This window comes from Crinia signifera, unplaced genomic scaffold (genome assembly GCF_055691185.1).
Source record: "Crinia signifera unplaced genomic scaffold, ASM5569118v1 HAP2_SCAFFOLD_79, whole genome shotgun sequence".
In the NCBI taxonomy this organism is placed as follows: Eukaryota; Metazoa; Chordata; class Amphibia; order Anura; family Myobatrachidae; genus Crinia; species Crinia signifera.
In genome coordinates, this window is record NW_028142697.1 from 366,531 (window position 1) to 389,699 (window position 23,169).

The 23,169-nt window shown below is 49.9% G+C and overlaps 1 protein-coding gene and 2 long non-coding RNA genes across 3 annotated transcripts in view; 2 read left to right on the top strand and 1 right to left on the bottom strand.

Moving 5' to 3' along the window:
- LOC146056311 (uncharacterized) overlaps window positions 1–23,169 on the top strand; it is a 488,478-nt gene that overhangs the window by 226,823 nt on the left and 238,486 nt on the right. The window lies entirely within an intron of this gene.
- LOC146056319 (uncharacterized) lies at window positions 4,701–20,780 on the bottom strand. Its single transcript, XR_014469135.1, has 4 exons — window positions 20,665–20,780; window positions 19,279–19,395; window positions 18,155–18,345; window positions 4,701–4,817 (listed from the first exon to the last, which is right to left on the bottom strand). It is a non-coding gene; the product is annotated as an uncharacterized LOC146056319 (long non-coding RNA).
- Window positions 21,927–23,169, top strand: part of LOC146056320 (tyrosinase-like) — a 119,781-nt gene continuing 118,538 nt past the window's right edge. The window contains exon 1 of the mRNA XM_083168382.1: window positions 21,927–22,085. Coding sequence (XP_083024508.1) covers window positions 22,074–22,085 — 12 coding nt within the window. The 5' untranslated portion in view covers window positions 21,927–22,073. The remainder of the gene's footprint in view (window positions 22,086–23,169) is intronic.

Sequence of the window (23,169 nt, forward strand, 5' to 3'; positions counted from 1 at the left end):
TGGGGGTGGCGTGGGGGTGCATTAACATTGTAAGCACCCATTAGGGTGCTTATACAAATTATCATCGCATAGGGGGCTAAAATCGCATCGCAGTGCATCGGGTGTATGGCATGCGATGCGATGAAAAATCGCGCGATCACATATCGGGGGCGCCGTGATAATACACAAGTACCTTTTATTCTTTTAATAAAAATGACAGCTCCCCAGGTTTATCAGCACCCCAGAAATTATAGTACACACTTCGCTCACCCCAGAAATTATATGACACACTTGGCTGACCCCAAGAAATATACAGCACATTGACTGACCCCTGGACTGATACAACACTTCTGGTATGATATGGCACACTTAGCAGCCCTTAACTATTTTATTTTAAATAAAAAATGTGTGGTAGCTCCCCTGGACTAATGAGATACTGGGCAGCACAGCTGGACTTATACAGGACACTGGGCAGCACAGATGGATTGATATGGGACACTTAACACCCCTTGCAGGTATATAAAAAAATATGGGACACTTAACACCCCTCGTCGGTCCAAATATGGAATCACAGTGATTCCCCTCAGCCGAAGCACCGCCGCCATTACTGACATTATCTTGGTGAATACCCTTGGTGCTGTAGCCAGACCGAAGGGCAACGCCTGGAATTGCAAATGCAGGTCTCCTATCGCAAACCTCAATAGAGCCTGATGTTCTGGATGGATAGGAACATGAAGGTATGCATCCTGGACATCCATGGATGCCAAAAATTCTCCCTGGTCCAGGCTTAGCAGCACTGACCGTAGAGACTCCATTTTGAAATGGTCTACCCACAAATGGATATTCAATGACTTCAAATTGAGAATCGGTCTGAAAGACCCGTCTGGTTGGGGCACCAGAAACAGAGTGGAATAAAAGTCTTTTTTCCACTCAGCTCTGGGGACCGGGATCACCACACCCTTCTCTAAAAGAGAGTGAGCCGCTCCCAAGAGAGCTGTACGGAGCCGAGCCTCCTTTGGTAGTGGTGTGGGAATGAATCTTCTCGGAAGAAGACCTTTAAAGGGAATTCTGTAACCCTGGGATATAATGTCTAATACCCAGGATCCTGGTCTAACAATGCCCATGCGTCCCTGAACTGTGACAGACGCCCCCCCACCTTGACCACCGCCGGGCAAATCCCCTGGTAGTCATGCGGCGGGTTTGTCCTCTCCTTTGGTGTTTGGTTTCTTATGAAAGGAACCGAATTTAGACTTTGGGGCCTTGCCCCTGGAGGACTGAAACTTTCCCCTAAAGGATTGTCCTCGAAAGGACGCACCTCCTCTAGGGGAGGGCTGAAAGGACGGCCTAAAAGCAGAAAACCTTGATGTCTGCTTGGCTGCAGGGGCCGGCAGGAAGGTACTTTTACCACCCGTGGCCTGCTTAATAATTTCTTCTAGTTCTGAACCAAACAACAGTTTTCCTTTAAAAGCCAATGCCTCTAAGGCCTTCTAAGACTCGTTATCCGCCTCCCAAGATTTAAGCCAGAGCACTCTCCTGGCATTGACGGACACTGTGGAAACTCTGGCAGCCATTTTGAGAGCTTCCTCCTCAGCCTCAAGCACATACTCTGCAGCTGCTTTAAGCTTCTCCGCAAGTAACAACACACAAGGATCAGCATGTAAAATAGTGCACAGGTCATTGGCCCACACAATCATGGCCTAAGAGACCCAGGCTGAAGCAATCAGAGGGCGGAGTGTGTAGCCCACCCCTTCAAAAATTGCCTTGAGGTTACCCTCCAGCTTTTTATCTATGGGGTCCTTAAAGGCTGCTCCCCCCTGCACTGGTAGCACAGTGGCTTTTGACAAGCGTGCCACAGAAGCATCTACCACTGGAACTTTCTCCCAGAGGTCTGCATGAGCCTCAGGCATGGGATACAGACTTAAAAATCTCTTTGGCATCTGCAGCCTTTTATCGGGTGTTTTCCAAGCCCCTTCCAATAAATCCTGTAAACCTTCATCTGCAGGGAAGGTAACAGCTTCCTTACGCTGCCGTTTAAACACACCTTTTGCAGGAGTTTTATCTTCCACAGACAAATTTAAAGCCTGTTTTACAGCAGTAATCAAATCCTCCACCCCTGCGGCTGAGGAATCCTCAGAATCATCACCCTGCTCCCAGGGAATGTCTGCATATTCTCCATCCTCTTCAGCAACAAGCAAAGGCACTGAATAAGACCTTTTAGGGGTCCCCACAGAATCAACATCTATTTTGTCTAGTAATTCACTAAACCTGCTAATTCCTTTTGCAGTATCCTGCATGACCTGAAGGAAGCCAGGATCTGCCTGGGTCAGAGGCAAGGAGCCAGAGGACTGCTGAGATGATGACATAGGTCTATGAGAATCTACCAATACATCACTCTGTCTGTCCAGCAATTGCACTAAAGCATTCACAGACCTGCCCAGGGCACTGGCCCACGCAGGTTCCAATTGCTCTATCCTCTGGGGTTCACTCCCCATGGGTTTCACAGCAGCGCAAGTAATACACAAGCCCCCCTTGGCCATCTGCTCAGGGACAAATTTCAGTGTACAAACAGCAGCGCAAGTAATACACAAGCCCCCCTTGGCCATCTGCTCAGGGACAAATTTCAGTGTACAAACTGCAAGCGCTCAATGTACTATGGGCTCCCTCCCCCAAAACCACAGACTGATGCACAGACATGATGTAAAGTAACACAGTCCCAGCACATTCACTGTACAAGCGTTTATACCGAGCCAATGCACCCAGTCACTTATCTGTCTGATGGTTTCAGATGTGGGGAAAACGATGCCCCAGAAATCCAAACACTCTGCCAGGATCTGTCAGCCAGCTCAGCTCCGCTGCAAGCGTTCCGAATGGCGCCAAAACAGAGTGAGGGAAGAGACCAAGTCCCTGCTGCTGCGGGGTCCGTGACTTTTGGCGCCAACCACCCCCAGACAGCCGCTCCCATTGCAGGATCTCCTAGTTCCAGTAGCTCCCCCTCAGCTGGGGACCACTTGGAACATGCCTGTAACACACTGCTGTCCTCTCATATAGGAGCTCAGTGTGTAAGCTCCGCGTAAAATTGCCGCCGCCATCACAGAGCGCCTGTCCCCCATGATCCCCACCTAGCTTGAAGCCGGTTTCAGAGCGCTCCGGAGCCCAGGCAGCTTCTTAAAAGAAGCTGTAAGCGCTGCACAGGGAGGCCAGACAGCGTCTCCCCTGTGCACAGCGAGCTGACAGGATGCGCTTCTGTCAGCTCCTGCTGCGCTGTCAGTGTGAGGATTCACTAGAGAGAATCCTCACACTGTGCCTACCTAGCTAGTGTAAAAGTTAATAAAATAATAAAAACTCTAACTAACTCTAATCCTTCGGCTGCTCCGGCAGCCCTTTAGAATAGCACCCACTCCAGTGGGCACCTAACACGAACTGAGGAGTCTGGGATGCAGAAGGGAGAAGCCTACCCTCCAAAAGCTTTAGGATAGGTGCCTGGCTCCTACGGACCCTCCTACATCCCAATGTTGAGCTGTGTCACCAGGACCATTGAAAGAGAAAAAAACACCTTTTATTTTAATAAAAAAATGGGGGGAGACCCTTAGTTTCCCCCCCACAGCAGTCCTATACAGCAGCCCCCCTTAGTACTTAGCAGGGCAGGGTATCGCCATAAACACGCCGTCTCTGCCGAGCCCACTTCCCCTTGACTTACCTTGATGCAGGTCCTCCTGAACCCGGAAAGTAAACCCCTCCTCCCCTTAGCAGCGCAGCTGGACGTCCTTCTGGCTGCAGGGGGGAGGAGGAGGCATCGGGGGCAGTCTGCTTAGCTGTCCCCGGAGTGAGGGGAGGAGGAGGCGCCCAGGGAGGTGAAAAAGACACCCCCATTTTACCACATTACAGGTATTGCGGGGGCCTCCGTCACTGCACTGCGATGCTAGCCGCATATGTTAATACATATGTGCTAGAATCACTGCGTCCGGGCAGCGATGTATATTAATACATCTCACCCCTAGTGAGTCCATTACAGTAGTTCCCCCTTAGTAGTTGTACCCTGCCACTCAGTAGTTTCCCCTTTTGTTTTCACAAGCCCCATAAAGTTAGGTAGCCTGTTAGTTCCCCCTTTAGTTTGTCCGCCACCTGCAGCCCCCATAGCATGCCCATGTGTATGTCCCCTCCCCTCTCTGCAGACAGTATGGACACATCCGTGCCAAGCGAAGATGACGCTGGAAGCCGGGACTTATAGAGATCCGGTCTCGTGAGAATCCGATGCGGGATGATGATGACGTTTTGGCCTTGTTTTCGGTTTGTATTATCGGTGGGATGGACGCGAACAGCTTGTGAATGCTTCGGAACAGGTAAGTTTGGGGGTGTTCGGATCTGTATGCGCTCATCTCTAATTACAGGTGCATAGTAGTTGCAGACAAATAAAACCAATGGATATATACGCATACCTCCCAACTTCTGTCCGGAGGAAATAGGGACACTCGCGCGGCGAAAAGGGGGCGGTGCGTATGCAAATGAGGGCGTGGCTTATGCTAATTAGCCGCAGCCTCATTTTCATACGAGAATAGACGCTGTGCGCATGCGCACAGCGTCTATTCTACTAGATTGGGGGTCTCCCAACTGTCACCCCCCCCCCGCAGCGGGACAATGCCTGCCGCGGGTGGGACAGCGGGACAGGACCCGAAAATCGGGACTGTCCCTCTAAAATCGTGACAGTTGGGAGGTATGCTATACGGGACCAGCTGTATACTCCAAGTACTGTATGTCACTTTGAGTACATTTGCATGAGGACCCCACATTATTTCTAGGACCACTGCTCCCTGCTGTATGAAATCCTCGGTCCCAGAAGTCTGTAAGAAAAAAGTCAGAGTGGGCACATCATATACAAACAGAACAATCGGGTGCGAGAATAAAGAATATCGCTCCACTATTCAATATATATATATATATATATATATATATATATATATATATATATATATATATATATATATATATATATATATATATATATATATATATATATATATATATATATATATATATATATATATATATATATATACACATGAATGATAAAGAATAATCTATAAAGAACATTGATAATAAGGCTGCTCCCACGGCAATGCTGGAAATTGCTAATGAACACTATATATATATATTAAATACTCTTGAACCTATCAGATTAGTACAATAGTGCACCTAACAGTAACAGAGAGCGCCGCACACATCACTGTAAGAATAGCAATTTTTCACTTACAAATATTCAATTATATAAACACAATTCAATTATCTAAACACAATTGGTGTAAAAACAATAATAATAATATAAAACATATCAGCTCCTCATAAAGGATTTCATGAGGTATATTCCTGTTATAACCAACTCCGGATTCCTAGCGTGTCTGTAGATTCAGTTAGACAAGTCTCTAAGTTCACATGAGGCTGTCACTGTAAATATAAGTACAGTGGCGTGGAATGAATGGTTAGGGAATTATTCACACTTTGTGTCCACAATGGGTTTAATCCACAATTACTTTTGGGGGAAAAAAACACTTAGTGCGGCAATACCTCTTAGTTTATGTCCAATCCCAAGTTCCTGCGGTAGCCAGAGAATAATGGAGTATGGCTCCAGCTGCAACCCGCTGGGCGGTCGGCGGTCAGCTGCAACCCGCTGGGCGGTCCGGCATGGTGGTTGTCCCAGTCCATGATTGGCTGGTGGGCGGGCCTAAATCCCGGTCTGGGGGAGGAGCCCCAGATGTAAACAGAACACTGGACAGTGATTACAGTGCTGCTGGGCTCCCGGACAAGTACTGAAGACGTCTGTGAGTATGTTTTCTCTCCACAGGTACCCCAGTGGATTCTACAGGACAAGGGGACCGATCCTTCATGGCAACATAGGTATGTATGGATGAATGGACTCTGTGTGTAATAAAGTTGTACTGTACATGTGTGTGTGTGTATTTATTTAACTATTTGTGCTACTGTGGGACTACATGTCCCAGTGGGCCCTTTATTGCCCCACATGCTGGGACTTGTGGTTCTCCAAGTCCCTGCATGTGGTGCAGGCTTGCTGGGACTCATAGTTCCACAGCAATATACAATCGTTTTTCTATCTTTTTACACAAGTATCAGCTCGATGCCCACTGCCCAGGGGCATCGAGGACAGCCCGGGCTTCAGCGTGGGCAGGTAAGCTCTGGAGGGGGGACCCCTTCTTTGGGGGGTCCCCATTCCCCCAGGACCCCTGCCCACGCTGTCCTCTTCACAGCCGGCTCCCCCCGCACTGACAGCGGGGAGATCCGACTATCTCCGATGCCGCTAACAGCTTCTGTTGCGCTGTTCCAGCGCTACAGAGGCTGAGAGCGTGATTGGCCAATGCGTCTCCATGAAGATGCATAGCTCAGCCCTGATTGGCTGAGCTATGCGTCTCCATGGAGACGCATAAGCCAAAGATGCTCTCAGCCTCTGTAGCGCTGGGACAGCGCAACAGAAGCTGTTAGCGGCATCGGAGATAGTCGGATCTCCCCGCTGTCAGTGCGGGGGGAGCCGGCTGTGAAGAGGACAGCGCTGGACCTGGATCGGTAAGAAAGTGGTTGTAAAAGTGAGGTGTGTGAATGTGTGTGTAATAAAGTTTTACTTCTCTGTGTGTGTGTGTTTTCTTTTAACATTCTTTTTACAGGTGGACTACAAGTCCCAGTGGGCCCATTAATGCCCCGCATGCTGGGACTTGTGGTTCTCCAAGTCCCAGCATGCGGGGGAGGTCTGCTGGCACTTGTAGTTCTCCTGTATCAAGCAATGTTATGTATGTAAGATTTAACCATATCTGGCCGGCGTCCACTGGCCACGGACGCCGGTGACAGCCCCGGGCTTCAGCCCTGGACGGGTGAAGCCTGGGGGGGGGGGACCCCTTTATGGGGGGGTCCCCACTCCTCCAGGTACCCCGTCCAAGGCTGACCAGCCACGGTGCTCATGTTTCGGCCGGGGGACCTTATATAAAAAGTGTCCCCCCGGCTGTGGCATGACACCGAGGGCTGTTGGAGCTCGGTGCTGGTTTCAAAATACGGGGGACCCCCAGATTTTTTGTCCCCCGTATTTTTGGAACCAGGAACGGTCCAAGAGTCCGGGGCTGGTTTCAGAAATACGGGGGACCCCTATGCTTTTTGTCCCCCGTATTTTTGGAACCAGCCCTGGCTCACGCTATTTTTTTGTCAAAAAACACTTTTCCACATTTTTTAACACAGGGCCATGCACAGATCTCTATGATCTGTGCAGGGTTCTGGCCAAATCGCATATCAGAACCTGGTCTGATTTTTTTTAGATTTTTAGACACATTTTTCAAATTCGCATCTCATTAAATATGCGAATTGTATACTTTTCAATGTGAAAACATCTGGATGCGAGTTCTGGCGAAAAAGTGTGATTTTGCGGCAAAACCGCACTTTTTGCAGATTTTCGCATCTCATTAAATATGCGAATTAGGGAAAAAGTGCGAAAACGGCCGTTTTTGCGATAAAATTCGCCAAAGTCAGATTATCTCGTGCGTCAGTAAGCCAGTGTTATACAGAGTAGGCTACTATAAAGGGATTTTTGTAAGAACTTACCGTTCGAATCCCTTTCTCTGATATGGTCCTGGTGACACAGCTTCACATTGGGATGTACAGGGGCTGGCTGGCAACTTTCAGTCTGGGGGGCAAACACAATCAAGTGGCCCCAGAGTGATAAAGTCTGATGGGAAAAGGGGACAGCGGGAGAAACTTGTTCCCCTGCAGCCACTGCTCCCCACAGCTATGGGCCACACATTGCAGTTATGCCTACAGAGGCAATGGGGTATATTCAGTTTGCCATTTTATCTGGCGAAGATGCCTTTTTTTGGCGAGAACGCAAGTTCTTTCGCCAAAATGGTGCTCACCCTATTCAACGCTCCCGGTTCACCAAAAATGAATGAAACGGTGAACGAAAAACAGAGAATGCTGTGCCGCGCTCACTGGAGCATTGAATATACCCCAGTGGCTGCTGTGCATGTGCGGTCAGTGGGGTAGCCCAGGCAGCACATCAAGGGGACATGCATCCTGACAATTGAATCTCATATTGCAATGCTGGGTACTAGTATCAAGCCCAGATGGCATTGCATATGCAATTCTTGATACATGGGCCCCATAGTGAGATAAACTGCAGAGGACAGGGAGATATCAAGAGGGGAAGAGGAAGATGGTGAGGGAGACAGCGACAGTGAGCGCAGGGCAGATGGTGAGAAAGAGAGCAGGGTAGAAGGAGATGGTGAGTGAGAGAGCACAGGGGAGAAGGAGTTGGCAAGAGTGCACAGGGGAGAGGAAAATGGTGAGAGAGCACAGGGAAGTGGGAGATAGTGAGAGCGAGCTCAGGGGTGAGAGGCCGCAGTGGAGAGAAAGGACACAGGGATGAGACAGAGAGAGTCAACAGGGGAGAGAGAGGCTGCGGGAGAGAGGTAGATAATGAAAGAGACAGCAGGGGAGATAGTGAGAGGCTGCAGGGGGCAGGGAGTACCTATGTGCTCTGCAGCTGATTTCTGATCCATCCTTTTTCATCCTGTGTGGGGCCCATACAGCAGAAACCAGGGAGATTGAAGAGATAAGTTGGGGGCAGAGCCCGGACAGGAAGCTGATCTGGAGGGTAACCTGTGCATGAGAGGGGCTTAGTAGAGCAGGTTTCAGTATGTGACTGTGCAGCCAAGGGTGGATTCAGAAGAAAATGACAGGGGGGTGCACCATGATACAAGGGGATGGACAGCTAGGTACAAAAAGTGGTGTGGTCTCCCAGCACATTTGAAAGAGGAGAGGATGGGGAGAAGGAGAGATTGTATGCTAATGGTGAACAACCCAGTGATCCTTGTGCATGCAGAGACCACAGCCAACACAGAAGGGGCACAGCTCGGGCCCAAAGAGTAACGGAGACCAGGATTGGCATGCCTGACACTGGTGTTATCTAGTAAGGCAGGCCAGGTTCTCCCTGCTGCTTTTTGTGCCAAGGTCCCCTCCTCTACTCTAGCCGCACCTGTACCTGTTTTCTGTGGCAGTCCACAGTGGAAAATATATTGGGGTGTGTACAACAAATAGTACCAATGCATGTTACAGCACACACAACACATTACACCCCACATTAGTCCCCCTTTTATATGTTACAACACTATAGAGCCACTTATACACATTACAATAGAACCCCCATATACATAATATATAGCACTTTCTGATTATATATATATATATATATATATATATATATACATACATACATACACATACACACACACACACACACACACACACACACACAATGTGCAGTATAGGATAGATAGAGATAGTGTAACTTACTGGCCTGCGCTGAGGATGGGGCCAGGAACTGGGACTGGTCTGGTAATGATGATGGGTTTCATCAAGGCACACGGTGCTCGTAGGCAGGTTATGTAAGATCATGGCAGGCAGGCAGGCGGGCGAACAGGCAGGCTGCGCAAATCCTTCTTCTCTCCCCTGTGTCCGGCTGCCAGAATGCCATGTGCTATGACATTGCGCTCACACCGGCATTCTGGGAAAGTGGGAGGGAGGAGGCTGGAGCTCAGCAGCGGGCCGCGGCTGTACATTTAAAGTTCATAAGCCTCAAAGCTCGGGACAACCTCACTGACACCCCGTCCCTGAGCTGTCCAACTCCATTCAATTGCCGGTAGTCAGTAGATACGGCGGCGGCATTCACCTCCTTGTGGTGGCCGTGTCTGGAACTGCCAACCCCAACAGTGTGCGTGTGTGTGCAGCAGCACAGCCATACACTGACAGCCGGGAGCGTAAGCAGAGAAACATTCCGGCTGTCAGGTATGTTAATAAAGCTAACAGGCGGCCTCTTTTTCTGCATTACTGTAGTGGCCCGGGGGGCAGATGGCACCCTGCCCCCCTGCCCAGCCCGCCACTGGGGATGTAGGAGGGTCCGCAGGAGCCAGGCACCTATCCTAAAGCTTTTGGAGGGTAGGCTCCTCCCCTACTGCATCCCAGATTCCTCAGTTCAATCTTTCAAAGCCACTGGAATACATTAACTCAGTACAACGCCTGCACATATTATATGCACAATTTTAAATTTAACTTTTCAACCAATTATAACATGAAACATCATGAACACTGGCATACTTACTGAGCGTAAGGGAGGGATCGCTGTGTCACCAGGACCATATCAGAGAAAGGGATTCGAACGGTAAGTTCTTACAAAAATCCCTTTTTCTCTTTCAATGGTCCTGGTGACACAGCTTCACATTGGGACGTTCCAGAGCCGGTTCTTTTGGGTGGGTACGCTCAGGTCTGCAGTTCTCATCACTGCTCGCCCGAATGATGCGTCCACCGACGCGAACTCATGGAACCTATTGAATTTGGCAAAAGTATGAACAGATGACCAAATGGCAGCCCTGCAAACCTGCTCAGCTGTTGCCCCAAGTCGAACCGCCCAAGAGGTGGTAACCGACCTGGTGGTATGCGCATTAATCCTGGCCGGTACAGGCCTACCAACTTTAGTATATGCGAACGCAATAACAGAGCGCAACCACCTATCAATGGTCTGCTTAGAAGCAGGCCAACCAATTTTGTGTATGTCATACAAAACCAGTAAAGTATCAGTCTTTCTGACACTCTTAACTCTGTCCACCTAAACGCGCAAGACGCGCACAACATCCAAATTCCTCAATTTGTCCCTTTTCCTAGAACCCTCTGGGGGTTGAAACACAGGCAGAACCATCTCCTGATTTAGATGACAAGCAGAGACTACTTTTGGTAAAAACCTTGGGGTACTGTCCGAAAGACAGCCCTATCATCATGACATATAAGGGAGGGAGACTTGTAGAACAAAGCTCCCAACTCCAATACTCTTTTTGCTGACGCCACCGCCAACAAAATACCAGCTTCCCTGTAAGGAAACTAAGGTCAGCCAACCTTAACGGCTCAAAAGGCGCCTTTTTAAGGTACTCCAGAACCAGAGATAATTCCCCTGGCGCTACTGGTTGCTTGTAGGGAGGTTTCAATAGAGAAACCCCCTGCAGGAAGGTCTGACTTCCAGTATTAATGCAACCCTTCTTTGGAAGGAAATTGACAAGGCCGAGATATGAACTTTGAGTTACTGAAGGCTTATCCCAGAGGAAAGTCCATTCTGTAAAAAACTCCAACAATTTTAGCCATTTTAAATCGGGATGTGTGTGATTTCTATCTTTCACACCATTGAATATAGGTCTTCCAGACCCTATAATAATTTACAGAAGACTCTCTGGCTTTAATCATCGTGTTAACCACCACCTCTGAGAATCCTATATTCCTCCAAATGGTGGTTTCAACAGTCAGGCCATCAAAATTAATCAAGCTGAATCCAGATAGTTAAACGGTCCTTGTCTTAGACGGTCTGACCTCAGAGGTAGACGCCATGAGTCCACAGAGAATCTCTGAAGCCTCGAGTACTAGGACCTCCTTGGCCAATCTGGGGCCACTAAAATTACTGGAATTGTCCGGGCCTGTATCTTTTTCAACACTCTTGCCAGCATTGGAACTGGTGGAAAAACATAAAAAAGAATTCCCCTCCCAGGGGATAGACATGGCATCCACTGCTTCTGCCAGTGGATCCCTCATCCTGGCATAAAACCTGGGTACCTGATGGATGAATCTGGATGCCATCAGGTCCCCCTCCAAGGTTCCCCACCTCCATGTAATCTGGTGGAATACTTGTGGGTTCAGGCTCCATTTCCCTTTCATCAGCTCCTTCCTGCTCAGGAAGTCGGCCTCTATATTCTCCACTCCTGGTATGAATATTGCTGATAATGCTGGAACATTCTGGTTCGCCCACAAGAAGATTCGGGGCACCTCCCACATAGCCAGCTTGCTGCGTGTGCCTCCCTGGTGGTTCAGATACGCCACAGCTGTGGCGTTGTCGGTCTGAATCCTTAAAGGGAGCCTCTGCAACCTGTCTCCCGCTAGAGAAAACACTTTCCACACAGCTCTCAGTTCCAAGATATTGATCGGTAAGGCAGATTCCTATGGAGTCCACAAACTCTGCAGACGCAGGTCCAAGACTACTGCCCCCCCCAGCCCCTGAGACTGGCGTCGGTAGTGACTACCAGCCAGCTCCAGGACTGCAGTGACCGACCCCCACTGAAGGGAGTCCACGTCTGTCCACCATTTCAGGGTGGCTCGAGTTTCCGAAGACAGCACTATCTGTTCGGATTTCATGGTCTGTGTGATTCCTGACCAAGCCTTCAAAATATTCCACTGGAACACCCGAGAGTGGAACCTGGCAAACTGCCGCGTCTCGAAAGACGCCACCATCTTCCCCAGCAGCTTGAGGCACCTCCATACTGATGTGCTCCGAGAGCTGAGAATCTCCTGGACTAAGGCAACCAGATCCCTGGCCTTTGCCTCCGGTAAAAATACCCGATGTAGATGGGTAACCCGAATGACCCCCAAGAATTGGAGTCTCTGTGACGGCACCAACTGAGACTTTTGTAAGTTTAAAAACCAGCCGTGAGCCTGCCAAAAACCCAATGGCTTTTGCCAAGTGACTCTTCAACATGTCTGCTGACTCCGCTCTGAACAGCAGGTCGTCCAAATATGGGATCACAGTGTTTCCCCTCAGTCGAAGCACAGCCGCCATTACAGACATTATCTTGGTGAATACCCTTGGCGCTGTGGCCAGGCCGAAGTGCAACACCTGGAATTGCAAGTGCATGGTCTCCTATCTCAATAGAGCCTGATGTCCTGGGTGAACAGGAACATGAAGGTACGCGTCCTGGACATCCATGAACGCCAAAAATTCTCCCTGGTCCAGGCTTCACAGCACTGACCGTAGAGACTCCATTTTGAAATGGTCTACCCACAAATGGATAATTAACGACTTTAAATTGAGAATCGGTCTGAAAGACCCGTCTGGTTTGGACACCCGACACAGAGTGGAATAAAAGCCTTTTTTCCATTCCGCTCTGGGGACCGGGATCACCACACCCTTCTCTAAAAGAAGATGAGCCGCTCCCAAGGGAGCTGTACGGAGCCGAGCCCCTTTTGGTATTGGCGTGGGAATGAATCTTCTTGGAAGAAGACCCTTGAAGGGAATTCTGTAACCCTGGGTTATAATTTCTAACACCCAAGAATCCCGGTCTAACAATGCCCATGCGTCTTTGAACAGTGTCAGATGTCCCCCCATCTTGACCACCGCCGGGCAAAACCCTTGGCAGTCATGCAGATGGTTTGTCCTCTCCTTTGTGTTTGGTTTCTTATGAAAGGAACCAAATTTAGACTTTAGGACCTTTCCCCTGAAGGGCTGCCCTCGGAAAGACGCACCTCCTCTAAGGGAGGGCCGCAAGGCTGGCCTGAAAGCAGAAAACCTTGATGTCTGCTTGGCTGCAGGGACTGGCAGGAAAGTACTTTTGCCACCTGTGGCCTGCTTAATAATCTCTTCCAGTTCAGAAGCAAATAACAGCTTTCCTTTAAAAGCTATTGTCTCTAAGGCTTTCTTAGACACATTATCTGCCTCCCAAGCCTTAAGCCAGAGCACTCTCCTGGCATTTACAGACACTGTGGAAACTCTGGCAGCCATTTTGAGAGCTTCCTCTCAGACTCCAATACATGCTCTGCAGCCGTTTTTAAGCTTCTCTGCAAGCAATAACACACAAGGGTCAGCGTGTAAAATAGTGCACAAATTTCTGGCCCACACGATATGGCCTTAGAGACCCAGGCTGAAACCATCAGAGGGCGTAGGGTGTATCCCACCCCTTAAAATAATGCTTTGAGGTTACCCTCCAGCTTTTTGTCTGCGGGGTCCTTAAACGCTGCTACCCCTTGTACTGGTAGCACAGTGGCTCCACCTGAGGTCTTGATACACGTGCCACAGAAGCATCTACCACTGGGACTTTTTTCCAGAGGTCAGCATGCGCCTCAGGCATGGGGTACAGGCTTAGAAATCTTTTAAGTATCTGAAGCCTTTTATCGGGGTATTTCAGGCCCCTTTGCAGGGAGATATCAGATTCTTTACGCTGTCTCATAAAAAACAACCTTTGCAGGAGTTTATCCTTCACAGACAAATTTAATGCCTGTTTAACAGCAGTAATAAAAATCCTCTACCCTTGAGGCTGAGGACTCTTCAGAAATATCACCCTGGTTTGGTTCTGTGTACTCTCCTACCTCATCAGCAGCTAATAATGGCCCTGAATAAGACCTTTTTGGGGGTCCCCACAGAATAACCATAAAACTTGTGCAACAAGTAATTTAAACCTGCTGATTCCCATAGCAGTATCCTGCATGACCTGTAATCAGTCAGGATCTGTCTGGGTCCGAGGCCAAGAGCTACAAGACTGCTGAGAGAATGGCAATGGTCTAGGGAAGTTACCAGCCATCACTCTGCCTGTCCAGTAATGCACCAAAGCATTTTCAGACCTGCCTAGGGCTTGGCCCATGCAAGTTCCGATGTACTACCCTCTGGGGTTCACTCCCCATGGGTTTCACAGCAGCGCATATAAATACATAAGCCCCCCACAGGGACAAATCTCAGTGTACAACCACTGCAAGCGCTCAATGCATTTAAGGCTCCCTCCCCCAAGACCACAGGCTGTTGCTCAGACCTGATGTTCTCAATTAACACAGTCCCAGCATTAAATGTACAAACATTTTATACAGAACCAATATACTCAGTTCACTTAGCTTTCTGTAGTCTTCAGAATGGGGAAAGCGATGCCCAGGAAATCCAATCACTCTGTCAGGATCTGTAAGCCAGCTCAGCTCCGCTGCAAGCGTTCTGAATGGCGCCAAAACAGAGTGAGGGAAGGGACCAAGTCCCTGCTGCTGCGGGGTCTGTGACTTTTGGCGCCAACTACCCCCAGACAGCCGCTCCCATTGTAGGATCTCCTTGTTCCAGTATCTCCCCCTCAGCTGGGGACCACTCGGAACATGCCTGTAACAGCACTGCTGTCCTCTCATATCAGGAGCTCAGTGTGTAAGCTCCGCATAAAATGGCCGCCGCCATCACGGAGTGCCTGTCCCCCATGATCCCCACCTAGCGTGAAGCCGGTTTCAGAGCGCTCCGGAGCCCAGGCAGCTTCTTAAAAGAAGCTGCAAGCGCTGCACAGGGAGGCCAGACAGCGTCTCCCTCGTGCACAGTGAGCTGACAGGACTCGCTTCTGTCAGCTCCTGCTGCGCTAGCAGTGTGAGGATTCACTAATGAGAATCCTCACACTGTGCCTACCTAGCTAGTGTAAAAGTTAATAAAATAATAAAAACCCTAACTAGCTCTACTCCTTCGGCTGCTCCGGCAGCCCTTTAGAATAGCACCCACTCCAGTGGGCACCTAACACGAACTGAGGAATCTGGGATGCAGTAGGGGAGGAGCCTACCCTCCAAAAGCTTTAGGATAGGTGCCTGGCTCCTGCGGACCCTCCTACATCCCAATGTGAAGCTGTGTCACCAGGACCATTGAAAGAGAAAGTTACACACAATGCATGCGTCAGTAAGCCAGTGCTATACAGGGAAGGCTACTATAGTTACACACAATGCATCAGTAAGCCAGTGCTATTACAGAGTAGGCTACTATAGTTACACACAATGCATGCGTCAGTAAGCCAGTGCTATACAGGGAAGGCTACTATAGTTACACACAATGCGTCAGTAAGCCAGTGCTATTATAGAGTAGGCAACTATAGTTGCACACAATGCGTCAGTAAGCCAGTGCTATACAGGGTGAGCTGCTATAATTAAATGTAATTATTACTGAACAATGTCCCAATCCAAGCAGTCACCTTACTGGTCACATCCCGGGTGTTACTGTATATCGTCCCATTCCCAGCAGTCACCTCTCCGGTCACATTCCCCGGTGTTTCTGTATATTGTCCCATTCCCAGCAGGCACCTCTCTGGTCACATCCCCCTGTGTTACTGTATATTGTCCCATTCCCAGCAGGCACCTCTCTGGTCACATTCCCCGGTGTTACTGTATAATATCCCATTCACAGCAGGCACCTCTCTGGTCACATCCCCCGGTGTTACTGTAAAATGGCCCATTCCCAGCAGTCACCTCTCCGGTCACATCCCCCGGTGTTACGGTATAATGTCCCATTCCCAGCAGGCACCTCTCCTGTCACATTCCCCAATGTTACTGTATAATATCCCCATACCCAGCAGTCACCTCTCCAGTCACATCCCCTGGTGTTACTGTATAATATCCCATTCCCAGAAGTCATCTCTTTGGTCACATACCCGGTGTTATTCTTTAACGTCCCATTCCCAGGAGTCACCTCTCTGGTCACATCCCCCTGTGTTACTGTATAATGTCCCATTCCCAGCAGTCGCCTCTCCGGTCACATCCCCAGTGTTACTGTATAATGTCCCATTCCCAGTAGTCACCTCTCCGGTCACATCCCCTGGTGTTACAGTATAACATCCCATTCCCAGCAGTCACCTCTCCGGTCACATCCCCCAGTGTTACTGTATAAAGTCCCATTCCCAGCAGTCACCTCTCTGGTCACATCCCCCTGTGTTACTGTATAATGTCCCATTCCCAGCAGTCACCTCTACGGTCACATCCACCGTTGTTACTGTATAATGTCCCATTCCCAGCAGTCACCTCTCCGGTCACATTCCCCGGTGTTACTGTATAATGCCCCATTCCCAGCAGGCACCCCTCTGGTCACATCCCCTGGTGTTACTGTATAATGTCCCATTCCCAGCAGGCACCTCTCCTGTCACATTTCCCAATGTTACTGTATAATATCCCCATTACCAGCAGTCACCTCTCCAGTCACATCCCCTGGTGTTACTGTATAATCTCCCATTCCCAGCAGTCACCTCTCCGATCACATACCTGGTGTTATTCTTTAATGTCCCATTCCCAGCAGTCGCCTCTCCGGTCACATCTCCAGTGTTACTGTATAACATCCCATTCCCGGCAGTCACCTTTCAGCTCACATCCCCCTGTGTTACTGTATAATGTCCCATTCCCAGCAGTCACCTCTCGGGTCACATCAAACAGTGTTACTGTATAATGTCCCATTCCCAGCGATCTCCTCTCAGGTCACATCCCCCTGTGTTACTGTATATTGTCCCATTCCCATCAGTCACCTCTCCGGTCACATCCCCCGGTGTTACTGTATATTGTCCCATTCCCAGCAGTCACCTCTCCGGTCACACCCACCAGTGTTACTGTATAATGTCCCATTCCCAGCAATCACCTCTCTGGTCACATCCCTCGGTGTTACTGTATAACATCCCATTCCCAGCAGTCACTTCCCCAGTCACCTCCCCCTGTGTTACTGTATAATGTCCCATTCCCAGCAGTCACCTCTCTGGTCACATCCCCCGGTGTTACAGTATAACGTCACATTCCCAGCAGTCACCTCTCCGGTCACATCCCCCGGTGTTACAGTATAATGTCCCATTCCCAGCAGTCACCTCTCCGGTCACATCCACCAGTGTTACTGTATAATGTCCCATTCCCAGCAGTCACCTCTCCGGTCACATCCCATGGTGTTACTGTATATTGCCTTATTCCCAGCAGTCACCTCTCCGGTCACATCCCACGGTGTTACTGTATAATGTCCCATTCCCAGCAGTCACCTATTTGGTCACATCCCTCAGTGTTACTGTAGAACTTCTTATTCCCAGCAGACACCTCCGCGGTCACATCCTCCAGTGTTAAAATATAACGTCCCCTCACTCCCCTCCCCAGTCAGGTCCCTGTGTTAGCGATAGAGATACAAGTGGTGTCACTGTGACGCTCCCAGACCCCCTCATCTCCCCAGTCAGGTCCCTCTGATAGTAATAGAGGTGAGAGTGATGTCACTGTGATGCTCCCAGACCCCCTCACCTCCCCAGTCAGGTCCCTCTGATAGTAATAGAGGTGAGAGTGATGTCACTGTGACGCTCTCAGACCCCCTCACCTCCATAGTCAGGTCCCTCTGATAGTAATAGAGGTGAGAGTGATGTCACTGTGATGCTCCCAGACCCCCTCACCTCCCCAGTCAGGTCCCTCTGATAGTAATAGAGGTGAGAGTGATGTCACTGTGACGCTCTCAGACCCCCTCACCTCCATAGTAAGGTCCCTGTGTCAGTAATGGAGATAAGAGTGATAGCATTGTGACGCTCCCAGTCCCCCTCACCTCCCCAGTCAGGTCCCTGTGTCAGTAATAGAGATAAGAGTGATGTCACTGTGACTTTACCTCCCCAGTCAGCAGGCAGATGATCTCCAAGGTTATATTCAATAGCTTATTAGCGATGTGATTCTTCTCCTCCATTCCGTTCTCCATTCTCAGTAAATCAGATAATCTAGATGGAAGTCTTCTCCTATGTGTAAGTATCGCAGTTATGCGGCTTCTGGTTAGGAAACGATTCTAGCAGGTACAGTTTTCATCTATGAATGAAACGATGACATTAATAGTGGCTAATGACTTCGTGCAGAGCTCACACTGTGATTCCTTGCCCTCAGATTAGTCGGAGACACAGTGCACAGAACATCAGAGTCTACGATGGAATCGCAAATCAACCCGAATCCCCACTTTGCACAGGGATAGAGACTGCGCGTGCGGCTGGATATGGGCTCTCTTATATGTCTGTTATGGGTGTAACCCAGGACAGTGCCAACAATGGGTATCAACCCTTAACATATATACAGATATCCAGCTGGCATTGACACCAAAAACAAACAAAATCATACCCCTTTCGCATCGCACCTTAAACCCAAATTATTGCTGGGTTGATGTTAGAGCGACCCTGCTTGAGGTGCGGTGTGAAAGCTCCCAACCAAATAACCCAGGTCGACCAACTCGGCCATTCGACCCGGTTATTAGAAGGGTTGCTACGCCCGATGGGGGTTATTCAGACCTGATCGCTCCGGTCAGTTTTAGCAGCACCTTATGACTATACTGCTATTAGTTATAGCGACAGAGTGTAATCCCACCCCGTGCCAGCCTGCGAATGGTTGGCGCTTAGGGATGACAATCCCTGGGCATTTTTTAAATCCGGAGATATGGGATTGTAAAATGCTCAATCCCAGGATTGGTTTACTTAATATAACAAATGCCGGGCGGGTGGGCGCTGCGGCCCTGCGCAGCCTGACCTCTGACTACATCACATTGCGCAGAGCCAGGGACGGGAGAAGCCGGGCAGCATTTGAGTGGGTGCACAGCCCAATCTAGAAATCCGGCCAATGTTGGGGCCAAATCCCGGGATCCCGCTGTTCCTGGGATTGGCCACTCTACCTGCGAATAGCTAAATCCATTCGCAACTCACTCACCACTGAATGATTTTCCCAGTGTGTGCAGCCTGTGCCAAGCCCAGAACTTACTCGGTGGCTGCAATCGAGGCCAGAGGGGATGTCACACGCCTTCCCAGACACGTTCAGAAAACGGACGGGTGATACCCCCAAACAATGGGTTCCGGTCAATCATCTTGCTTATGGCCACTGATTATAAAAAAACAAAACAAAAAAAAGACTAATGTAATTCATCAGTGGATGGCCTGAGCACTAGGATCTATATGCATGCGCAGACATTCCTTAATCGCCCGGCCTCCACATTTTTAGTCTTGCAATCAGGAGTGAATTACCCCCTACATCGCTGACTATGCGCACTCCCAAACATAGTCAGCAACATCCTCTGTCGGCCGTGCTTGAGGACATCGTTAGCAAGATCAATGCTGTGGAATGCAGAGAGGAGGAAATCTGGCCAGTAATGCGAAGGAGAAGTTGGCCTCAGCAACCAATGAGCTGCATATTGTCACATTATGGACAGTGCTAGATAAATGTGACGTCCCATGCACACGTTAGGATTTAAAAAATAATAATAATATCGCTGACAAGGGCTCGTGTACACTCAATATCGTTATCAACCACCCCCATAGGCTGAACATGCAGTCCGATTTTGGCTACATAACCAAATGACCTGCACGTTCACCGGGTCCTGGTGACGTTGCAGTAAAAGCAACATGGACGCACACTTAGCCCTTCTTCATGCAGGCCGAGGGGTAGGAGCCTCTAAAAGCGCTACAGAGTTACTCATTTTTCAACGAGTGATAACAATCGTCGTGACTGATAACACTTGTTGCGTATGATAATTGGTACACCAGCCAATCCGCCCCTAACAGTCATTTTTTAAAACAAATGACAGAGGCTGAAAACATGGCGGTTGGGGCGGATTGGTTGGAGCACTATTTATCATACGCAACATGTGTTATCATTCACAGTGAGTTTTATCACTCCTTGATAAATTAGGACCTTTGCATGCCTATATTAACACCTTCAATTCCACTCAAGTTTAAGTATCGCTATAGTCACCCTCCCACACGTATGCCAATGTAATAATAGATAAGGGATCACCACCTTCATTACTGCGGATAAGATACCACAAACTAGGATGACACCAAGATCAAACCATAGTCTGTCAAAAGGAGGTGGGTAAGTTCAGGAAGAACCCGATTGGTCGATGGGAGCCAGTCCAAAATGCCAAAAACATCTCATCCAAAGTGTGTAATTGTGTATATAATATATATATATATATATATATATATATATATATATGTATATATATATATAATTGTGAAATACCTGCATTATTCTTGCACTTTAGATAGATCACTAATAAAACAACCTGCAATATGACACACGTACCTATTAATATATGGGGAAATATCAGGAAGGAGGGCCACAAGCACCAGGGATTAGGGGAGTACTCACCGCCACTGCATCACAAGTCCCTCTGGATTCGCTACACAGCACGCCCACAGCACGCCCGGGATGCTGCGCTCCGCAGTTGCGGTGTAATGGCTGTGGCTGCTCCCAGAGGATCTCTCTGTCTTGTTGTTGTGTCCTGTGTCATCGGCTCCTGCAGCAGGAGGTGCTGGGTCGTCCATGGCTCCGCCTGTCGTGCTGTTCTGGGTAGGCCTCTGCTTCCACCCCCGGCTCCTATCAGGCTGGGGATCTTCCTCTGTCCTCTCCTCTGCTGGGCTGTCACCTGTCCTCTGCGCGGCTCTTGTCCTTGATGTTGCCTAGTGTTCAAAACACACTTTCGGACAGGCAACTCTAAGGGCAGCTCCGCACCACTGAGGGGGCTTCTACAGGTCTCCAGCTAGGAGTCCTTTGCATGTCCTTCCTAGAGAGCGGGTGTCCTCCGCGGTGCCTGCAGTCCTTGGTCTCCACTTGCTGCGTCCTCTATCTTCTTCGGAGCAACCCCGGGAGAATCCTCCGGCTGGGTGTGCTCCCAGGTAATTAACCCCCTCAGCACCTTCTTCCTCGAGGTTCTAGTCTTCACCCTCTCGGCTCCCCCACGGGCAGGCACTATGTAGGACACCTCGGCAGCACACATCATTCTGTTCTCTCCGGGTTTGGGGCTCCTCCTGTGGTTGGCAGCTAGTGGGGGCAGCGCGGTTCCCTTCCCTCTGGCAGGTGGCAGCAGTAGGGGACTTGGAGGAGCCTGGCTCTCCTGGCGCCATTCCTGGTCACACAGCTGCGCAGCCTCCGCTCCTTACAGGTCAGAAGCTCACAGCACGGCACAGGCCCTTGTCCTCTCCAGGGATCACCCTTCCCGGTGCCGGCTCTCTCTGCTGTGGGTTATGCATCGCTGCAGGACCGCCTCTGCTCCCCCTGCCCTACTCTCTATGAGTCTATATAGTCCCCCTCAGGCATACCTTGCAGCCAACGACTCCTCTATTTCCCGCTGCAACCGCCTGCGCAGGGGGATTCAGTATTGAATCCCGGCGGTCGGGATCCCGGCGTACAGAATCCCGACGCCGGAATCCCGACAGCCGGAATCCCGACAGCCGGAATGCCGACAAGGGGGGTACGTGGATCGCCCCCTCTTGCGGGCTCGCTGCGCTCGCCACGCAGCGGGCCCGCTGCCTCGCTACGCTCGGCACACTAATTTATTCTCCCTCCAGGGGTGTCGTGGACACCCCAGGAGGGAGAATGTGTCGGCATTTCGGCGGTCGGGATTCCGGCGTCGGGATTCTAAACGCCGGGATCCCGACCGCCGGGATATTAACTGCATCCCGCGCAGGGTCCCACAGGCCTACATCCCACAAGAGTTGCGTACAGAAGACAGAGTGCGTGTCACCTCGTGGGATGGGACAGACTGGCCAGAGGAGGGCATGTATGACCGGGTAAGTGGCTGTCTGTCCATAGGGAAGCAGTATGAAATCCCGACGCCGGAATCCCGACCACCGAAATCCCGACAAGGGGGGGACGTGGATCGCCCCCCCTTGCGGGCTCGCTGCGCTCGCCACGCAGCGGGCCCGGTGCCTCGCTACGCTCGGCACGCTAATTTATTCTCCCTCCAGGGGTGTCGTGGACACCCACAGAGGGAGAAAGTGTCGGGATTTCGGCGATCGGGATTCCGAACGCTGGGATCCCGACCGCCGGGATTTTAACTGCATCCCGTCCGTAGAACACAATAGAGCTCAGCACAAAAACCTACTTTTTATGACTGTCTATTTATCAGGACGGTGAAGTCAGACCGTGCCTAGTGCTTTGCAGCTAATCACTCGGTGCGCAGGTATACTACCACGCACTCCACCGTAGAACACAATAAGCAACGAAGATAAAAGATAAGGATATTAAAATCCACAACCCTTCTAAACCTCCTTTAAATGAGGCTGCCTGTGGAAGTGACCAATCAGTGATCAGTGTTGGTCAGGGTAACAAAATCAGGATTAGCTGTTAGCTTATTGTATCCCTTCTTATGTAACTTGTCCCTAATGCCGCTTTCAAATCGCAAATCCAGGGTCGCACCGGGACTTTTAACTGGTTCAGTCCCAGTGCGACCCTGCATGTGCATGTTCACACTGCAACAGTGTCAGCGCGTCATCAGAGAGAGAGCTGGCGCTGCTCCAAGCTCTGTCTCCTCCATAGTGTGAATGGGAAAAGGGTCGCTCGACCCGTTTAACCCATTCATACTGCACAGCAACACGGCAATGAAATGGTAAGAACCCTTCTTTTTTACCAGTTCGTATTGCCGTGTTGCAACCCGATTGCGGGACCCGGAAACCCCTTTCACATCACCCTAATTACCGGGTCGAACCGGCAAGAAAGCGGCTTGTACCCGGTAATTAGGTGCGATGTGAAAGGGGTATTATAAACATGAACCTTCTCTTTGCTGCTTATTATTTATCTCCTCCACTCTTACTGCACCCGACAATGCGCCTTATGTGCAGTGTAACTTATAACGTCTACCCCTTCCCACCAAAG